The sequence below is a fragment of the Rhipicephalus sanguineus genome, chromosome 8 (assembly GCF_013339695.2).
Source record: "Rhipicephalus sanguineus isolate Rsan-2018 chromosome 8, BIME_Rsan_1.4, whole genome shotgun sequence".
Classification (NCBI taxonomy): domain Eukaryota; kingdom Metazoa; phylum Arthropoda; class Arachnida; order Ixodida; family Ixodidae; genus Rhipicephalus; species Rhipicephalus sanguineus.
Genome location: NC_051183.1, coordinates 37674672 through 37695898, shown reverse-complemented (window position 1 = coordinate 37695898; position 21227 = coordinate 37674672). Strand labels below are relative to the sequence as shown.

The 21227-nt window shown below is 47.7% G+C and overlaps 1 protein-coding gene across 1 annotated transcript in view; it reads right to left on the bottom strand.

The window, feature by feature from the left end:
- Positions 1 to 624: 624 nt before the first annotated feature.
- LOC119403150 (solute carrier family 26 member 6-like) overlaps positions 625 to 21227 on the bottom strand; it is a 34821-nt gene continuing 14218 nt past the window's right edge. The window contains exons 2-13 of the mRNA XM_049418195.1: positions 17893 to 18003; positions 16290 to 16402; positions 14660 to 14824; positions 13204 to 13359; positions 8538 to 8617; positions 6244 to 6397; positions 4713 to 4826; positions 4217 to 4294; positions 2952 to 3047; positions 2333 to 2439; positions 1444 to 1513; positions 625 to 738 (exon numbers count right to left, since the gene is read on the bottom strand). Of these exons, the coding sequence (XP_049274152.1) occupies positions 625 to 738; positions 1444 to 1513; positions 2333 to 2439; positions 2952 to 3047; positions 4217 to 4294; positions 4713 to 4826; positions 6244 to 6397; positions 8538 to 8617; positions 13204 to 13359; positions 14660 to 14824; positions 16290 to 16402; positions 17893 to 18003 (1358 nt within the window). The remainder of the gene's footprint in view (positions 739 to 1443; positions 1514 to 2332; positions 2440 to 2951; positions 3048 to 4216; positions 4295 to 4712; positions 4827 to 6243; positions 6398 to 8537; positions 8618 to 13203; positions 13360 to 14659; positions 14825 to 16289; positions 16403 to 17892; positions 18004 to 21227) is intronic.

Genomic DNA, 21227 nt, shown 5'->3' with positions numbered 1-21227 from the left:
AAATAATGTACGCTATGCTTTCCTTAGCTCAATTGTCTGTTGGATTCATCTGGACGTCTCGAACAAAGAAACGAGCCCCTCGAAAAAAAAATTGACCTCTTTGGCGCTTTGTAAAACAGTTATATTGTTAGTCCAGTAACTATTAAAGTTTGTGAAGACTTAACCTGTGCGCAAATGTAAGTACACTTTATGCCGGAGATATGGATGGTAGCGGCGAAGGTGGCGCCATCTTGTCATGATGTTTTTGAATTTCGACGCGTTATGGACATGTTTGTGTCGGGTCAGTGATCTAACTGAAGAAAAAAAAACGCATAAATTGGCTATATGCACCGACAGCTAGCGTCAATGAACTTCGCACCATCAGATAAATAGAACACTGCTAATTAACTTTTGTTGAAATGAGCCCTTATGCGCAAACTTGGGTCTCCTGTTAACCGGTATTTCGTGAATGATAACATAGATACAAACAATTTAATGCCATCTAGCGTAGCTATTCACTTAATTAATTGACAATAGTCAGTAAAGATATGTTCACTTGTGAAGCAGTGCGGTGTAAATAGTATCGCAGTTATAGCTACCGTCACTTAACGGGGTGAGTAGATACGTAAGACCCCCTTTTTTTTCTTACTTGACATCAATGCGGAGCTTCTTGGACACTTCGGAACGGAAGTAGTCGGAATTTGCGAAATGAATGGGTCCACCGAAGTGAAACACTTTTACGCCAGGAATTTCAGCTGCCTGTCAAAAAATAAAAGAAAGCCAACAGCACATTCAGCATTTCACATTGCTTAATTTTCACGAGTCATATGCGTTTCTTGAACCGGACTGCCTGCAATTAGGATCAGCGTGTCAGCAAGGCTCATTGCTGATGGCGGTTCGTGCTTACAAACAAAGGTCACGTTACGAGTTGCTCGCTAATATCTGCGTTGGACGTTTGTTTTTGCCAAGCGAAGATGAAACTGTATGACATCGAATGAAAATCATGTGTTTGACCTAAGAGTACATCGCACTCTAAAAGAAACGTAGCGTGCCAAAGAGGAGCTTGTTGGTGTGCATTACTTCCTAAATATAACTCTTGGTCCTGAAAATGCACGTAGAAATTTGTACGCGGGCGAAGTTTGTGGGCTGCACAGGGGGAGTTGATTTGTCAGCTTGTCAATACTTGACCTTCAGCTGCGGCCTTCACACCTTTTAACGACAATTATATATATTGATTTACTTAATTATTATGTCATCCATTGAAAATACATTATAAGACGTCCGCATGCTTTTATCTGTTAAAGATCGATGATATGCCCAACGTGAAAACGAGGTAAAAGAGTAGATTAGTGAGTGGAAGGCTGCGTACTTGCGAAATTTTGAGCTGTTCCATAGAAAGCGTCACTTTTCGACGTTATAAAAACTCCAACGATCAAGCGAGAAGGAATTGAAAGAAAAACTCACAACGCCGTAGTCCTTCAATGGAACGTAGAAGTCTGTGTTTGGGATGCTGCCGAGGAGGCATGCCTTTGGCCTAGAAAATAAACAGGAACAAACAATTGCGTCCGTAAACTGGCCGCTAGTATCACGGCAGGACTGAATGGAACTGAATAACCTATACATGCTAGTATGTATAGGTTCGAAACAGTGGGGTATTCCAGGGAGAACGTTTTTCAATTTTGCAAGTGTGTAACCTACACGCACAGATACAAACACACGCATGAACATGCATAAAAAGTGTTACCCCCCCCTCCTCACCGAACAAAAATTTGTGGCTGCGCCCTTGGTTAAAAATTCTGCACAGTAATGCCTTGATCCAGTCATACGCATTTTTACGAAGTCTTCAGTTTAATGAAGTGCATTCGATTTCGGAGGTACCAGCAAAAAGTGTTTTCATGGAAACATTTCGAGAACGTCTCTCGCCGACATGCTGCTAACATATGGGTTACAGCTAGCGTATTGATAAAAGCTGCGCTGTCTCCCGTCTTGCTCTTTCGCCGTCCATGTCATTATTTGCGCTACTGCTTGAATTACGAAAAAAAAAGTCCGTAAAACACAGTGGGGTGAGGGGCGCTCCAGCCGACGTTTCGACAAGTGCACTTGTCTTCTTCAAGGCTGCAACTGGCCTTCATGGCTGGAATTGACCAGCCTTGAAAAAGACAAGTCTACTTGTCGAAACGTCGGCTCGAGCACCCAGCCTCTGTTTACGGATTTTTTCATCGCAAGCTGTCATCTTCCCCTTCCTGCTGTTTTTTTGCGTGAATTCATGCTACCAACTAGCCCATCGATCGGCCCTTTGGACAAAAACTGTTCTGCTTGTTCTAGGATTCATCTGGTGAAGTGGGGGGCTCACCTTTTTATCTGGTAGACTAGAGTGAATAGGGAGAAGATGATTCCGATGACGAGTCCAAACTGTACATCCACCAATATAGTGGCCAAAAACGACACCATCCAAATGTTCTGCGGAAAGGGTGGATCAGTGTACATACCAACCTCGGTTGTTGAATACTGAAACTGAAGCTGCATAACGTAATGAATTTCGAATACAACACTATAGCAACAACAAAAGCATCTGGCGGCAAACGTAAGTAGGTGCAGTATCTTATACTGTTGCATTGGGTTGGTTTGGAAAAACTTTATTAGTAAAAGTCCGAAGGCGTGTGCTTTAGCTAGCTCACGGCGGGCCGCTCCCACGACGGGGCAGTCAGGCCGAGACCTACCGCCGCATCGTGGGCCCTCTGGACAGCCCAAAGTTGTGTCTGGATGTCCAACACCTCAGAACATTGACGCAAGACATTCACTGCACTAGGTAGTCATTAAAATGTAACTTAGCAGAACTTGTTGTTGGGATAGTTTGGAGCTCACTTATACGACGAGCCGGTGCTCTGGTCTTATCCACGAGTTCTTGACCCTGTCACAGAGTGTAATCAAGTACACAGTGTAAACAAAAGAAATGGTGACAGTTCACCTACGCCATCGATCTTCGATATCCTCCAGAAGCGGTGGAAGTCTTTCACTTGCAGAAACACCTTCTTGAGCGAGACGAATATGATTGTGCAGAGAATAGCCTGGAAAAGATGGTCAAAAAGAACAGTTAGCTACTTTACGTGAAGCACGTGACTAAGCTGCATATCGTGTATCATCACGTTTTATGAACTGTTACTCCTGTGGGCACCACACCAGTGCATACAAGGTGCATTCGAGCGGAACAATGCCTACAAAACCCGAGACGTTAAACCACTTCACATTCATGCGCTTTAATAAACTACTGACTTCAAAAAAAAAAAAAAACTTGCAGGGCTCCTTATGAATTCTCCTCAGATGAACAGAACGCGAAAGCCATCTTTTTCTCCTCAGTCAAATGCATTGATTCTCCCGCCCCCGAAAGATTTATGCGCCTAGCGTGGTTTTGCACTGCCTCCGGGATCGGAGGCATTGCAAGCTTCCTGCACCTCACGTACCTCCGGGAATGGCTCATCTATGACCAAGCGACGCTGTCATGCGCTTACGTCACCACGTTACGTCACAATGACGTCACTATGATGTCATGATGACGTCACAAACTTTGGCGATTTGTGACCTCGTGATGACAGCATAGGATGACGTCATCGCATGATGATGATTTCTTTACATCACTATTATTGACGCCGACGTCGATCTCTCTCGAATTATCGTCAGGTCTCGCCATATCTCAAAGACGCCGACATCGACGGTCAACTTTAGCCAGGATTGCCGTTGGCTGGATTCGAAAAAGAACCAGGATTCAAACAAAAAGTAGCCAAAGTAGACATGCCATTTAATTGGGGGGGGGGGGGCATGCAATTGGGGGGGGGTCATGCAAAGTAGACATGCCTTCTAATTGGGGGGGGGGGGGGGGCGAGAACGCAGGCACGCATCGGCTGACACGACAGAGAAGCTTGTAAACAGTGTATTGCACATGCAAATATAAGGAAGAATGACTGCCTATGTGCCAAAACAAAAGGTTAAAAGTAGCGAGAAAGTAGCCATTGAGCCAACCTGAATTGTTTGTCGGCAGACAGGGTCGTAAAGTAGCCAATTCGGCTCAAAGTAATCACCAACGGCAACCATGATTTTAGCGTTTCACGAGGCATCTAAGGCTTTCGCCCGTAACAGATCTGACTCTAAAGAAGTGTGTAGTTAATACGACTAGTTATAGTCGTCAGAATGCAGAAATAAGGATGAGTGAAAACCCCAAGAAAAGACGCGGTAATCTTACCACGGGAAGTTTCTCGAAATAGGGGCTGAGGCAGGTGATCACGATGAAGATTATGACGGAGTTGACGAAGCTGACGACCTGGTAAAAAGAAAAAAAAAAAAAAACATACGTTTTAGCGGGAGGGAAAGTTGGGGCCTATAGAGTTATCGGTGTTGGTCCACCAGTGCAAAACTGAGAGGTCCATAAGGTCTTAGTTATTTTCTTTTCTCTCAGGTGCATGATCTGAGCCAGTGTTAACGTCTCTAAAGCAAGACAAGGCCATGAATGGGGCCAGCACTTAAATATATTGTGCATCACGTTTTATGAACGGTTACTCCTGTGTGCACCGCACTATATAACATTCTTTCTACCAGAACAATGCCGACAAGACTCAAGACTTCAAATCTTGATATTTTCAATCTTTGTCTCTTCTATCGCTGCATATTAAACACTATTTACTTTTCTGTGAAAATTTCTGGAAGGCGATAATAGCAAAAAAACCGGAGACCCTACCCACCTGCGTCTTTCCCCCCGCGCCCTCTTGTATGGAACTCCGTGGCACCGACGCCCCTACCGGAAAACAGGCGAAGAAGGCGCCGAACAGGTTGCACGCACCCAAGGCGATGAACTCCTGCGAAGAGTCATGGATGGAACATATCATCATCATCATCACCACCACCACCACCGGCCTATTGTGCACATTCAATGCAGGACCAAATCTACGTCTCTCCCAACTATCCTCTGTTTAACTGTGTTTTGCGCGAGCGGATTCCACTTTATGCCGTCAAACTTCAAAAGTTCACAAATGTGATAAAATTCGAACCGTGCTCCATGTATGGAAGCGCTGTTTCCATACACGGAGCACTGTTTACAGTATACATTATAGCGGGGGTCGGCAACCTGTGGCCCGCGGCGCTGTTATGCGGCTTCCGGCACCAGGGCCTAACACCCCCCCCCCCCCACTCCCCTGACTAATCGATGAACACCTTAAGACTAACCGATGAACCCCTCCACGACCTTCTGCGCCTGTCGGTGAGCAACATTGATGTAGGTAATTGCTATTTTGCTAAGAACGGTGAGCGCCAAAAGTCGCATTTAAAGAGGTTTATTTTTGCTTGTAACCTATGTTTATAAATTGCAATCTTGTGACGTGCTTGCTGAACATAAACATGATTTCTATTACAGTTTTGTACGTCGTCACTGTCACTTCGCCGAACTTTTTTCTGTTTGCGTGCAAAGACCGCCCCCTGATTTGCCGTGCGGACCCCGCCGTGTCGGCTTCAGTCAACTCGGTTCTCCACCTCAAAAAGTTGCCGACCCCTGCATTATAGCATTGTTCCCATGCATAATACCAATAATCGTGGGCCCCATCACCACCACTGTCCAGACAGTGCTATAATGTTTGTTGTTGCCATACCACAATGACAATCCAATAAAATCCTTGCAAAGCCCATGCAAGGATAGAGAGAAGGAGGAAATTTTTTTTGAGGTTTTGTACGACCAGCGCTTTCCCGAAACGCAACACAAAGGACGCATGGAATGTTTGTTCCCTCTGTTTCTGATTTGCCGCTAATGTCTGGTCCTAAACCAAGCTGCTCTCTGATTATACCAACCAACCTGTTTTCAACTCATTGCAGAGGAATTAAATTAAAAGGGGAGTTAAGTTAATCGGAGCATAGATATATGATTTACTAGTTTATATTGCGATGACGTAAGGGTGAATTAGAATGTGCTAATGTCCGTGAAATGACTAACGTAGCCGTATGGGGGTCAACTCCCCCCGCCCCCCCCTGGAAAATTTTCAATTTTGCATGTCTATATATACATGCACACATACTAACGCACGCATGAACATAAAGTATGGTTGCCCCCCCGCCCCTCCCCGAAAAAAATTATTGGCTACCCTACTGCGTGCAACGTAGACAGAAAATCTCCTTCACCACGCACATGCAAAAGGTCATTGGGGTAGCCAGGGAGGTTGGGGGAGGTTGGCAGTTTCTACTCCCCTCCTAGATTTTAAAATTTTGTGTGCATATATGTAAACACACCTGGTTAGGGTCGATGGCGTAATTGTGCTTCCTCGCGAAGATGCGTCCCAACGAGATGGTGATGGCATAGCTGACCACCGACACGGCGAGAGCGGGCGCCGCCAGCCTCGACAGTAGCTGCGCCGAGAACACCGGCGAGTGTGGCCGTGGCATTCTGCGCGAAAGCATGAACGTCTGGACTTAACTAGTACTGACTGACGTAGAGTTAGGTCGCATTGGTGCGAGTACTATACTGTGCAGCTGCAGGAGGAAAATGTAAAATGCAAGAAAAACGTCGCGTACCCCGATGAGCCAACCCATCTGAGCGACCGCCTGTGCACTTGATGTTCTCGCCGAAGTGCACGCCTGATTCTGTTTCTCTGTTTTCGCCCCTTTATTTCTTCCCCAGGGCAGGGTAGCAAATAGGATGCACGTCTGATACCTCCCTGCCTTTCATTGCTTCTCTCTCTCTCTTAAGAAAAACATCCGGCACGCTGATGGCCTTGGCAGCTACGGTGCCGACCAGAATCTCCTAGATGTCCTAGCTGCGTAGTTCCCTTAAACTCTTAAAAGGAAGATGTCGCGCTTACCATTATTCTGTTCTTTTTTTTTCAGGTTTACCAGCGATTTCGCGTTTCATTATATAACAATATTAATAGTGCTTTATTTCTACTCAAAGAAGGTGTGGCCAGGCCTCCAGGGCCACAGAGAGTAGAACTGGTCATACCGGAGTGGCTCGCGAGCCCTGTCCGAGAGGCCTAAAACGGTGAAGGAAGCGAAACGGATCACTTAAGCTACGGAGAACGCGGCGCGGCCTTCAACACGGGCCTAAAATCCCCAATGTTAGGAAGGAATCTCCTGGTAAGAGTCGGTTGAAGCCGCCGCTACGACGCAAACAGCACGCGGTATTAGCCACGAGGAACCGTGACTCTCCGTTCGGGTGAGGGTGTCGCTATGCTGTCAAATGGTGCGAAAGCCTTCGTCAAGCCTTACTGGCTTTTTGTTTTCGCCCCACAGCATCACTGTTGTGACTTTTCTAATGTCTCCTGTGATGTCGTTATAAACTGAATTGAATTGAGGCGATTTGAGAGCAGGGAGGGTGCATAGAAGGCGGATGGTAGGCGCCTGAACTCGAGACGCAGCAAGTTGCCAGGACGCGAAATTGGTACACGCGTGTCAGTCGTAACTACTATGTAGGAGAGGCACCGATAGCAACAACACCTTATAATGAGGCACTGGTTCTTTGGTGTACTTCGGCTACAGGAAATATGAGTGACACGGCGCCATGCTATAGCGAGACGAGCCAGATATGTCACCAGGGTTCCCCCCAGAAATTTTCTAGAGGTGGACATTTTGAGCAGTGAGGAGGGGGATGGGGGGAGGAGATATAAAGGGTTGCAATTTCTCGTTGGCAAACTTCCCATTGTCGACACACATCCGCATTTCATTTCTGGTCGCGCATTCATGGCATCTGACGTACGTACATAAAAAACGGAAGCAAGGGCGCTTGTGTTCTAGCGATGGCACTGGAGTTGGTGATCTTCGAAACCCCAAGGCCACCTGTTGAGACGCCTTTTTACATAACCAGGTGGCGGTAGGCACGGTTCGCTGGCGTTGCGCGTGCACAGTTGTTATTTATTGGTTCCTCGGGTGCGCATTTCACAGGGATCAATCGCAGCAGTGGGCGGTCTATCGAAAGCAGTGGACAGTGAAGCGGAGCGGTGGGCGGTGAAGCGGAGCGGTGGGCGGCGGTGGAAACGTGGCCCACCGTGGGGATAACCATGAATATCGCGTATTGGGGTAGCAGTATGGGGTAGCGAAATTCCAGAATGTGCAGTGCCAGGCCAATGTGCAGAAGTGGTGTGTGGAATGTCAACATTACTGCACTTAAGAAGTGCAAGCATTTGCTGAGTGAATAAACCAGTCAGGAGGACCAGGGACAAAGGAAGGTATATAGGTGCGGGGGCAGGGTGGAACGCGAAATTCTCGAAGCATATCATATCAACATGCACGGTGACAATTGTGTTAACACTAAATCAATTTCTTTAATGCAGAAAGATTGTGGGTTTCTATCACTTAGGCGTTAGCATTTCGATTTTCAAGTAGTCCTTTTTTTTTTTTTGAACAGCGCATGCACCCCTAGATTTCCTGGAAGATGTTGTTTGCTAATAAGGCACTGTTGATAGTCCAGTCGTTGTGTGTGCCACTTCTCTTCTTTGTGTTCATCGTGACTGGTTTATTCTTTCAGCGTTACGTGCCAATTGACTCAGACTTCAACCTTACTGCAAGCATTCGGCGGGACCTGGTTTACTTACTCATGTTCGATGTGATCGATGACGCTCATGTTGTAACCTTCCAGGTTTAGGTGATGCGATAGCAGTGTGCCGAAGATGACCTGAAATGGGAGAACGTGCACGTTTAATGAACGTCGTGTTCATAGAGTGTTAGGTTCCGTAGAGTTTCTTGCGACTCCTCGTCACACGTAAACTCACAGGGTCTCTTATGCATTCACGTAAGACGACTCGAAGGTGAAAGCTATCTTCTTTTCCTTCTCAGTCGATGTATTGATCATCCCCTGGCCCCCCTCCTATAGCTTTTTGCACCTAACGTTATTTTGCACTGCCTGCTGGATAGGAGGTAATCCAAACTTTCTGCATGTCACCTGGTTTTGCACTGCCTCCGTGATCGGCCCACTTTTGTAAAGGGTTGGTTACATGAAAATAGAAAAAGAAGCGCGTGTGGCACACCCCCCCCCCTCCTGTATCCTATAAAAGCATCGTCCCGATGCAGCAAAAGAACACTAGTTCGAAGAAAGAAACGTATGCATGAATATATGGAAAGCGCAAAATGCCACGCGCTTTTCTTTTACTATTTTCATGTAGCCCACCCCTTACAGGTGTAACCACTGCCTTGCGCGCGCCGCGCCAGAATGTCGAACATTCCCGATTATGTTAGATTGTTCTGATAAGCTTGAGCGCGCAACGCGAACAGTACAGTTTATTTTGGAACTAACGTGACCACTAAAGACAAGGCTGAGATCTTCGATGCCGTATGTATAAATACCGACGCGTCTCAGCGCTGACCAGATTACCGCCAGCTGACGACTGTGATTGCCGCTATCAGTGTACAGCGTGTGCTTTGTAATAATAAGAACTGTCGGGGTTTTACATCCTAAAACCACCATATGATTGAGGGACGCCGTAGTGGAGGGCTCCGGCAATTTCGACCACCTGGTGTTCTTTAATGTGCAACTAAATCAATGTACACGGGCCTCAAGCGTTTTCGCGTCCACCGAAAATGCCGCCGCCGTGGCCGGGATTCGTTCCCGCGACCTTCGGGTCAGTAGTCGAGTACCATAACCACTAGACCACGGCGGCGGGTAGCGTGTGCTTTGACTTATCGTTTCTCGGGCACAGTTCATTCACATAATAAAGAGTTTCGTATTTAATAGCTCGACTGCCGTCTTCTTCGCCGTCACGATCACGTGACATCTGGTGGAGGTGCTTTTAGTTCATGTTCCGGATGCCCCCGTCAAGCCACGAACTCAGCCCAAGTCGCGAGAAAGACACCGACCCCATCAGAGACAGTCGAGCTAACCGCAGACTACAAGGACTACAACCGGAGTACGGACCTCTGCCGAATAAGACGAGAACCACGGTGACGAAGGCAACAGGTACCATGACGACCGCTGTCTCGCCCGCGACAGTCGTGCTACAACAACCCAAGGAGCCGCCAACCTTCCGGGAACCATCATTCGAAGACCCATAAAGATAGCTGGAAGCGTACGACCGCGTCGCCGTTTTCAATACCTGGAGCAGTGAAGACAAACCACGGCATGTCTACTTCGCCTTGGAAGACGCCACTAGGACAGGGTACGAGAACCAGGAGCGAACCCTGACCACGTGGGACATTTTTCTCACCAGGTTCCTGGCCATATTCACGCGTGTCATCCGGAAGGAGAGGGTCGAGGCTCTGCTAAAAACCCGTGCGAAGCCGCCAAACGAAAACGTGGCGCTCTTCACAAATGAGATGACCAGACTGTCCCGCCACGCAGGCCCCGGCATGCCCGAAAAGAAGCGCGCGTGGCAGTTTGCTCGACCCGCGAGTAAAAGTTAGCGCTGGCGACGGACGCGGCTGAAGCATAGATGAAACGAGTCGACCATCTCCATCGCACGGAGCGTGCATGCGATAACATCACCCCGTGTGCCTGCCGTCGATTGCTTTTCAGGCAGAGGGGAACGCACCGCCCGTCTTTCGTGAGGAGCATGAAGGGGCGCAAGGGGAGGGAGGGGGCTGCGTCGCTCGAAGGGCGCTCGCACCCGCGCTATCTCGACATCAGGAGACGGCTCGTAAACTTGGTGTGCCCTCAACGCTTTCTTCACCTTTAAGCAACTGACAGCACCAAAACCACTTCGGTCCCTGGAGCGACCATATTCCCTTAAACAAGCGTTTTGTTGAGTTACGCGAGATTGGATCCAAAAGAGCTCTTAGCCTTACTTCGTATGAAATTACAATTTCTTGCTATCGCATTCATTGCTTCGTCCTTATGCGAAACTGTTTTTTTTTCTTTAGCTCAAGCGTGACCTTGAAAAGTAGAGGTCTAAGCTTTCGACTTAATTAAAAATGCAGCATTGTCTTCGTTTTATCTCAACTAAGTGCTTGAACCGTATGTGAAACTTTTTATGAATGTTACCTTTTTTTCCCGTTTAGTTTACCATTTATCGTGCCTATAGGTACAAGGTCATGACGTGTTCGGATATAAGTGACGTGCCCCTTGCATTGAAGTAATATACATAGCGTTTTTGCTTTACTTAGCACTAAATTTCAGTTGTTAAACAGTTCTAAATATTAAGCAATACTAAGAAAAGGTGGAGTGTTTTGTACTCTTGAATGACATTGTAACTTGTATGGTTTTGTAACCTACTTACCGCTCCAACTGAGCATTCCCCCTACACTTTTCTTTGCTTTATTTTTACCCATCACCTTGAGAAGTAAGATGCTTAGTTAATATGCTTGTTGTTGTATAGTTGCTTGGTAGCGTACAGTGTATTACTCCAGTCTGTATAAAATTGCGTCTAGCGTTTGTGTAAGACGCACTGACGCAATTTATAAGTATTTAGTTTATAAACGTCTCATGCGCTTGCGTGCACAGGTTCAATAAACTTTCCTTTGTGACCGCTCCAACTGAGTATTCGTTTCAGCGTGCATTGATTGGATAAAGATCAAAGCCGGGGTTCACTGCTGGTGCCAGCACGCTCGCTCTAATGATTTAGCCAACTAGAGCGTGCTGAAACGGGCAGAATACTGTCCCGAGAATCAGGCCCGTAGCCAGGAACTTTTTTCGGGGGGGGGGGGGGGGGGGGGGACTTGCTGAAAACTCATACTATTTGAGAAAAGCACCTATTTTTATTATTTATGTTTGGTAAAAACACCTACTTCGCCAAAATTTCGAGGCGGGGGTGCCGGGCCCCTAGGCGCTCCCCCCCCCCCCTGGCTACGGGCCTGCAGGGAATGGCTATAGTGACTGTTTGTAATACGTGAGCGTATAGAAAAATTACACTATCTCCCACTAAAGGGAACCATGTGGGGTGCGAAGCAGCGCATGGGTCGACTTAAAGTTCCGTTCATCACGGGCGCCTTGCCCGATGTTAAAGCGTCCTTGCAAGTGGAGCACACCATGAATTCACTGCAGTGGCTATTGCTGTTACTCGTCCAGAACTCTTGGAGCACGCCATGCGGGTTCATCGCCACGCCACGCGGGAGCACGTGGCTTCATCGCGCGTCTGCGGAATATCGTCCCCCGACGCCATCACGTGATTACTGAGAGAGTGTACGGGGGAAAGGCCACAGCGTCTTACCCAGCCCCTTACACAGGCCCGAACGCGCTGGCGCGGGCCAGCGCGTTCTGACTAGCATACATCGCGTTGGTTCATCGCGCGTCTGCACAATCTCGTTCCCTGACGCCATCACATGATTACTGAGAGAGTGTAAGGGGGAGAGGCCACAGCGTCCCACAGCCCCTTACACAGGCCCGAACGCGCTAGCGCGTGCCAGCACAGATGGTTCTAAGGGGGAGAGGCCACAGCGTCTTACATAGGCCCGAACGCGCTAGCGCGTGCCAGCACACATGGTTCCCGAGCGGACGGTCGCCATTGGAAGGACGAACACAGCCCCGAGCAAAAGCTGCTTCGCGTCTAAAATGGTTGACGACACACACCTACTACGAGAGAGCGGTAAGCTGCCCCGAAAAGATGCTTTTAGAATAAAGGACGAACGATGAACAACCGCGCACTATGTACCAAATGGCCCGCCTAAAATCAGTGCTGAATTAGAGTGCTACGCACTCGGCTATGGGACAGCTCAGCGCAGGAGGGGTATTCTGTAAATGTCGACTGTAGGTGGGCTCACCACTTCACGACGCTCTGATTGGCTAAATTTGAGAGCGAGCGGGACGGCACTATAGTAGTGAACCCCGTCATCAATCTCTATCCAATCAGCCCACGCTGAAATGAACAGTTTATTTAGTGGACACTTACGGAATACCTACGGACGCAACGCCGTTACGAACGCAACGTACAGTCGCGCTCAATATGACTTGATACACTGCAGCGCGTGGTCTCACGAGCTCTACGATTGCTCATGGCTTCCAATAGCCTTCATTTCCTCAACTAAACGATGTTCTGTCGCTTGGGGATGATCTCTAACAAGAAAGTATCATTTAATTGCGGAAATAAGGGCAACTTGAAGCCATGCGCAATCTTTGAGCTCGTGAGGCCACGCGCTGCCGTGTAGCAAGTCATATTGAGTGCGTACGCACCATAGCTTTATAGGTCGTCATGGACGACGCATTAGGATGCTACTGAATCACTCAACATGGTGGAATTTGATTGTGCTCGAAGTATCACTCCAGCACCGTTTGAGCAGCTTATGATGGCTTGTCGCGAAATGACAGCTAGAGGGTTTCGGAAAGAGTGCACTCACAACAACCATTTCGATGGGGAAAGGGATGCCTATCTTCTTGAGCAGCAATGGGTCGGCCAAGATCTTGATTAGAAGCATGATGATAAAGCTCGTTACAGAGAGCGCTAGCGTCGGCAGATGAGTCTCTGCTATGCGGCGGAAGAACTCGATGTAGCCCTGAAAAATGAGCAAGAAAAAAAAAGAAAGATCGGTAAAGAACTAGCAGTTGATAAGCAAGATGCAAGAAGTTGGCACACAATAGAGATCTTTAGAATGAGTCGTTGCGGAAGAGCGTAGTACAAATTTATGAAAATATGGCGTTGACAAAAAATGCACCACGTATTAAAGGGTCTGTTGCGGGGTGATCATAGGGCTAAATATAGCTGGTAGTCGCAATGTAGTTCTTCGGAATTCCGCAAGGTTGCGGGAGGGTTAAAAAGGGGAAACTGACAGCCACACGTTTGTAGCACGAAGCCACTCGAAGAAATCCATGCGTATATCTCAGAAAGAAAGCTTCTTGATCCGAGGTAAAAGGCGCGAAGACGATGACGGACAAGAGAGAGACACACGCACAGGGCTCCACTTCCAACAAAGTTTATTCCGGGAAAAACATCGGTGCTATTTATACAGACAGTGCTGTCACTTATCGCTCCGCAGTCGCATTCAGCAAATACAGCTCTTTCTGTGATAAAGAAATGGAGGCCACACTCACGCAGGAATCACCTGATTCAACAATCTTTCTTTTTTGCCTCAATTATTAATCTATTCCACTTATCTCGACTCCTGGCGATCACAGAAGAGGCGCGAAAATCCGGTGAACACATGCAATCTCGGCAATGGATTGCCACGTGACCCTCTCTGCTATTCCTTACATTATTGCAATGCTGTCTTAGCCTATCATTTAAGCATTGCTCAGTTTGGCCCACGTACCTTTTGTCACTCGACAGCGGAATATCATAGAGCACTCCCACTTTGGCATGCGACATACTTTCTTTCGTGGTTAACGGTACAGGCTGGTGCATTCCGGAGGCAAGGATTTGTCATTCTGCAAAATCTAGACAGTTTCAAAGGGGCAGAGAAGACCCCCTTTATATCTGCTCGCTGCGCAATCTTTTTCAGGTTATGAGACACGCGATGAACATACGGTATCACAGCTGCCTTCTCTTTTGGATGAGTTGGCATTCGTCCACTCGGCGGGTTCGCGATTTTCTCAAGATTGCTTCAGCCACAGAAACCAATACAGCTTCTGGATAGCCTGCCTCATCCAGGCGGTTGATCTGCTTGCTAAAACTATGCGCTACACGGTGGGGACAGGATTTCTTGAACACACTAAGCAAGCAGAGGTTGACAATGCTGCGCTTTACAAGCTTAGAATGACAGGCTATAGTTGCCGAAAAATTCGTCCTGGTCCGGGGATCGAACCCGGAACCCGTTGCCTTCTGTCAGTATCGAATTCAATGAATGGGTGGTGCATCACCTTGATGAGGTGGAATGGGCCAGAGTAGACGGGCACGTTGATGCCAAACAGTCCTGGTAGCTGGCTGGAGCCGATGTGCACAGACACGCCGGCTGTGAAGCCGCTGACAAGCTGCTCCGAAAGGAAGACGCTCAGGCTGCCCAGCCGAAGCATGCCGAACAGCAGCTGCGCAGTGAATAGACCACATGCAGAAGGCCCGGAACCACGAAGGACAAACCATTTGAAGCGCGAACTCCTTCTGTGAGCCTTCAGGTAGCGTGTAAGCCTTATGCCTAGTTGGCTCTGAGGCATATATGTGTACTTAACCGTTTAAATCAGCGCACAAGCGCAAGGAACATGAACGCAAGGACAAGCACAATTAAGGAGCATTGCAATATAATCTCTGGTGCTCACGTTTGTTCCATAACGTACTGCACTGTTCACGTCATGCGCGTAATTTGATCAGAACAATCGAAAACATTTGGGAATTCTCCGATGCATGCAGGAGCGGATTGCAACGAATGATATAATACGTGTTAACAGTTCTAGCGGGCGAAACCCGGTAGTACTGAAACTAAAGAATTACGGCAGCTTCAAACTAGTGGTGCCAAGCCTGAAGAAAGTGCGGAGCTGGGCAGCCTGCCTTGTTTCTCTTCCTTTCTTTCTTTCTCTCTCTCTATCTGTTTCTCTCCCTTGCTCTTTCTACCTTTCTTTCTATTTCTTCCCTTTCTTTCTCTCTCTCTTTCTCGCTTGCTTCCTCTTTCTTTCTTTCTTTCTATTTCTTTCTCTCACTTTCTTTGGTTCTCTCGTTCTTTCTTTCTGCCTCTCTAATTCTTCCTATGCTATGCTTTACTCTCTCCCCTCCTCTTTTCCCTCTTCCTCACACTCACATCTCTCATCCTCACCCCACTTTTCTTTCCCATCCCCTCGACATACTATACTGTACAAGGCTATGCTATGCTCTCTAGCGTGCCTGGATAGCCGAGTTTTTACGATGCTCGCCTTCGGGTCGTGGGTACACGGGTTCGAATCCCGCCTCGCCAAGAACTTTTCTGTATTGCTTTATTTCTCGCTCTATTTCTCTCTCTTTGAACTCGTTCTCTCGTCTATCAGAGTTATTGCATGCCAGCTCGGACAAATTGGTGCAGTGTTCTGTGAGCGAAGCAGAAGATGGAGAAGAGGAAGGACAGAAAGAAGAGGTCGAAAAGAGCGCGTGCCGGTTCTTGATGATGATCATTTCTGTTCACGCTCCACGGACCAACGGCCAGCTTAAACAGGTCCGCTGTTAAAAACTAGTACGCGTGTAAATATCGGGGTTCTCGCGTCTAAACCTCGCGATTTATTCAATTTAATTGTTTGTGTTTCTCCGTGTTGTGCTCTTGTACAGTTATGAATTGTTATCCTGTGTACAGTAATGTTCACCCTTTTTTCAGTTCACGTCCGCAGCAATTGATAAGTAAGATAATATAAAGCAACAGCCATAGGCGTGCGCAGCGTTCCCCATCAGGGAGGGGGCGAAGGTTCATCGCAGCGCCCCCCCCCCTACTAAGTCAATGTATGGGGCAGATTTGGCGCCTCCCCCCTCTTAGGTTAGTAGGGGGGCGCCCCCCCCCCCCCTGTGCGCACGCCTATAGCAGTAGCCTTGCTTTACCTGATAAAGGCCCACAAGAAATGATAATGTCGTGGCAACCTCAGCCGCTGTGTACTCATGCTTGTTTTCTTCGACGAGGTTGCCCGTCATGATGGAGACTACGGCGAACGCACCTGTAAGAGACAAAATCGAGGAGTATCATTAAATACAGGAGATGCGTCGATATTATGACAGGTCGTCGAAAAACAACTCAGAGAACTACAACGAAAGAAAAATTGACTGAACAGCGCTCACCCTAAAATGATTTTGTTCAAGAAAAACAACATGTGTACAGAGAAAATAAGCCAAATGTCGCATATACAGCACTTCAAACAACACACAAGTACAGGTTAAGGAGGCTCGAAGCTTGAGAAATCGTCGAAAAGGGAATGTCGCTGAAGCCAGCTTTGCTGCAGCCAAGACAAGACAAGTCGTCTTGTCGAAACCTTGGCTCCAGCAACCGTGCCTATTCAATGATTGCTGATAAATACAAAATATTCAACACTACAAGCGGGCAGGGCTTGCTCGTAGTTATGGAGTGAAATGCGAAAAAAAAAGAGAAAAAGGAAACGATCATGTTCCATCAAATGTTTGATCTTAAGCAACTTCTCTCACAAAAGGATACGCTGGCGGTTGACTGACGCTCCTGTTATGCCCAATATTTTTATAACTGACCTTAATCACCTTGACTCAACAAGGTATAGATAAAGATAGCTAGAGTCCAGTAGCATAGCCAGAAATGTTTCTTTTTTTTTTTTTTTTTTTTGGGGGGGGGGGGGTTCAACCACACTGCATGTACGTTCGTGAGCGCGTTTGTGTGTTGCGTGTACATACATATGCAAAATTGAAAAATTTTGGGGCGGGAGGGCGGGTGTTGTAGTTTGAACCCCCCCCCCCCTCCCCTTGCCAGTGCTAGTCAGATGCCTATCTTTCAGCTCTCTCTCTTTTTACCGACCTGCGTGTTTATAAACGTTAGCTGTTCCTTTAAAGAGGAGCACGCATCCACGCGTTTTGCAAGAAAATGATAAATTAGATGACGCAGTGTTTCGTTACCGAACCTTGATGCCATGACGGACGTTTAATGACAGTACAGTCCATGCGACAGTGAGATGACATACGAAAGGTGGCACCTGACACACACACACACACACACACACACACACACACACACACACACACACACACACACACACACACACACACACACACACACACACACACACACGCTCTCTTTCTCCCTTGCTCTCACACACCTATACACACGCGCACACGCGCGCGCACGCAAGATGGTTGATGCGTACTCATCATCATATTGAAAATTTTCATCACTCTTACCAGCCTATTTTATTTTCATAGCAAGCAGAACGGAACGCGCTCATCGATTCACAGTCGTCCATGCCTTTATTTCTCTTCTTACATATGCTCAAGGTTTTCATTGGTCTAGTTAAGCGGCATAAGTCAAAAACAGCACACACTTTACGAAGACGGACAGATAAGGAACACGAGGCGCAGGCGTTGTGCCACGTGTCTGTGCCTCGTCCTCGTAAAGTGTACGCTGTTCTTGCCTTACGATGAACAACCAACTCGCTCGACATGTGTTATTCTAGCCAGTCGAGTCTCTCACCTATGGAGGCATGCCTGGAGGAGCCGAAGACTGCGTACATGAGCATGGGAAATAGTGACGTGTATAGGCCGTAGATCGGCGACACCTCCGCCAGCAGGGAGTAGCCGAAACCTGGGAAAAAATGAACGCTGTAGCAAGTATAGACTATTAACAGTCTTCTATTCCAATAAACCATTGAAGCATCTTTTTTTCTAAAGCGTGCTTCACTTGATATGTCTATATGTAAAGAGCTTAGACTGAATTAATATACTTGCTTACCAAACTAACCCAGAAATTGCAAGCAATATCATATTATGGCAAGGTAAATTGAAATGAACGTATCAACCTAGTGTATACCAAATATGCTGGTATATAAAACAAGCGGAGGTGAAACAAGAGGAAGCGATAGTGCGAAGCAGAGTCCACTTTCCCAAGCGGGTGTGGCCCGGCAGAAAGCGACCCATCTGGACACTGTCAAAATCCGCCATCTTGTCAGCTGTCGTATTGACAGCACTTTAAGCCAGACAGGCCGTAGCAGCCCTCTCTGCTATTCAGAGTCGACCAATGGTAGAATTTGATAATATGGCGGAATTTCACAATGTCCAGAATAGTATCCCTGTTAGATGATATCTTATGCGTTACATTACGGCAGGATGATGCACTACCGTGACTGTGCTCAAGAACCTGTTCTTCATTTCTACTCGCCATGGTGGTCTAGCGGTTATGGGGCTCGACTGCTGAGCCGAAGGTCGCGGGATCGAATCCTGGCCACGGTGGCCGCATTTTCGATTGAGGTGAAAGTACTCGAGTCCCGTGTACTTAGACGTAGGTGTAGGTTAAAGAATCCCAGGTGGTCGAAATGTCCGCGGCCCTCCACTACGGCGTCCCTCATAATGATATCGTGGTTTTGGGACGTTAAACTCCAGCAATTATTATCATTCACTATTACATTTCTTGTCTTAGCTGACGTTGCAACCAGCTGTCTGTTTCGTCTCAGTGTCGACCAGTGATTTGCTGACTGAGCTTTCGAAGAGTGGGCTTTCGAATGAGTCCTTTCCTGCCGGCGACCCCCTCTTGGAAAGATGAACCGTGCTTGGCTCTCTCGCTGGATCGCCACGCTCGGGAACTAGCAAACCGCATGTCGTGATTGCGCCCCTCGGGCCGCAGATCATTTGCGCTGATCTTTTTCTGCGGCTACTGTACAATATTTTGCCATGTCATGAAACGATTCACAAAAGGAATTTCGCTGTAAAGCAGTGACACTGAAAGCATGCTCACAGGCCGATCGCATTTTGTGTTTATGTAGCCTAGTTCGCCTTAAGGTTCGCGTCCTATTCGTGAAGGGACTTGCTGTTTGTATGCGTCTATTTGTGTTATTCGGCGTGCCGGCACGGCCTGCGGAGGGAAGGCGCTACGCACGAGGAAGTAACGTGTTGACCGGCCATGCGTGTAAAGCGCGCCATTTCTCCTCCGCTACAGGAACTCACGCGCGCGACGCCACGTGCGAACGTCACGTGAAGCGTATACGGATGACTTGCGCTTGCGTCGTTGAAGCGGCCGTGTCGTAACAGTGCGGTAGGAAGTTGAGTTGGTGACGCCACGCGAATCTTATTGCTAAATCATGCGTCGTTCCTGTCCTTACTACGGCAAAGAAACCAATAACACTGTGAAGACGTCTTTGCGACAGTGAATACATAGAGTTTCCTACAATACTTGCTAAAGGGAACTCTGGCGCTAGTGTCTATGTGAGCTGCAACGCATAGCGCTTCAGCTAGCATGGGAATGATGGGTAGTCCACGGATTTGTCTAAACTTCGTTCTTTCGGCTCCGTTTGGCTTCGCATTGCCTGCATCCGCTTTGTCGCAAAACGCAGTTCAGCAAAAGTCAGCAGTTCCACTTCACCACTTTAACCTTTTTGGGCTCAACAATTCAAATCCGGTCACGAAGTTCGCAACAATCCATTCTTTTATCCGAAAGAAAACCAAAACACAGCAATAAACAGAGCCACAGTGCGCTCGAAGCCCGCAAGTACGTAGACTAGGCAAATCCGTGTACTCCCATCATTCCCATGGTGGCTAACAATCGCAGCAAGAGTCCCCTCTAGTTAATTTTAGGAAACTCTACGAGTGAAGAGGGTCAACCGGAGCGGGGATAACAATGCGTTGACGTCATCATAGCCGCCATGTTGTTGCACGGCTACGCTTAGAAGCTGTGTCCGTGACGTGCAAGTGTGACGTCACATAGTCAATAGGCATAACGTAGCAGAAATGTGAATCATTAGATAGAGGTTTAAAGTACGCAATGTTTTACCAGCGAAGCTGCTTTTATGCAGGGTTTTCGTTGGCGTAGCGCTCGTCACGGGGTCCAGCGGCGTGGCGAGAGTGGAACAGAAGCAGGGCTGCGCCGCGCCAAGTTGGGCAAGGGCGCGAGATTCGGTGAAGAGGATGAACTAATGAGAAGCGCACAAGTATGGATGAGGGTGAGCCTGACGAGGGGGAGGGGGAGTGGAATCAGCTTCGCTGTTTCGACAGTGTTCGAGCAATGGAGCTGTCCGCGCTTTTTTTTTTTGTTAGCCTGTATAAGGTCTGCGTAGCGTTGTCGTATTCTTATCAGGAGAAAGCCCTAAACGTCTCGTTGAGTGGCATCTTGAGCGAAATACGGCAGGCGAATGAAGTGGTACAAAAAACCCGCGTGACCTACGCTAATGATGACGTCACGATGTGACGTCATCCCGTTACGTGACATGAAGTCATTGCATCGCACCGTCGCTTGGTCACAGGTGCGCTGATCCCGGAGGTCTTGGAACACCCCTTGAGCTGCAGGGAGTTCAGGGGGTTAGGAGCAATGCACTTGACTGCGAACGTCAAGGCGATTTAATGCGTGTCTTTCACAGTGTGGCTTGCTGTGTCTTGCGAGAGGTCTGGCCCCCGAATGTATAATTTGTAGAGACAACGTGAAACAATGAATTAGTTTAAACTGATAAATTATACTGTAGAGTTAATTTCACCACCACAGGTTCATTAATAGAAAGAAAATCATAATAAGAGTTTCATTTTTCAATTTCGCGACGACATTTCCGCACGTGAAGTCACGGATTGCAAAATGTTTTATTCGTATTTAGTATACAAACTGGCTCCAGGTCAGTTTCTGAAACTTGGTATGCTTAGTCTACAGCCCCCTCAGAGAACAATGTACTTAATATTTACCGATTAGGAACTACGTAGGCCCTAGTAGACGGAGTCAAAATCGATGACGTCACGGCGGTTGGTGCGGGAACTTAATGGTGACGTCACCACCCGCATTTTGTTTTTGCGCGTTTTCTCGCTTAGCAAGCGTCTTCTCACGGCAAGCGTGGT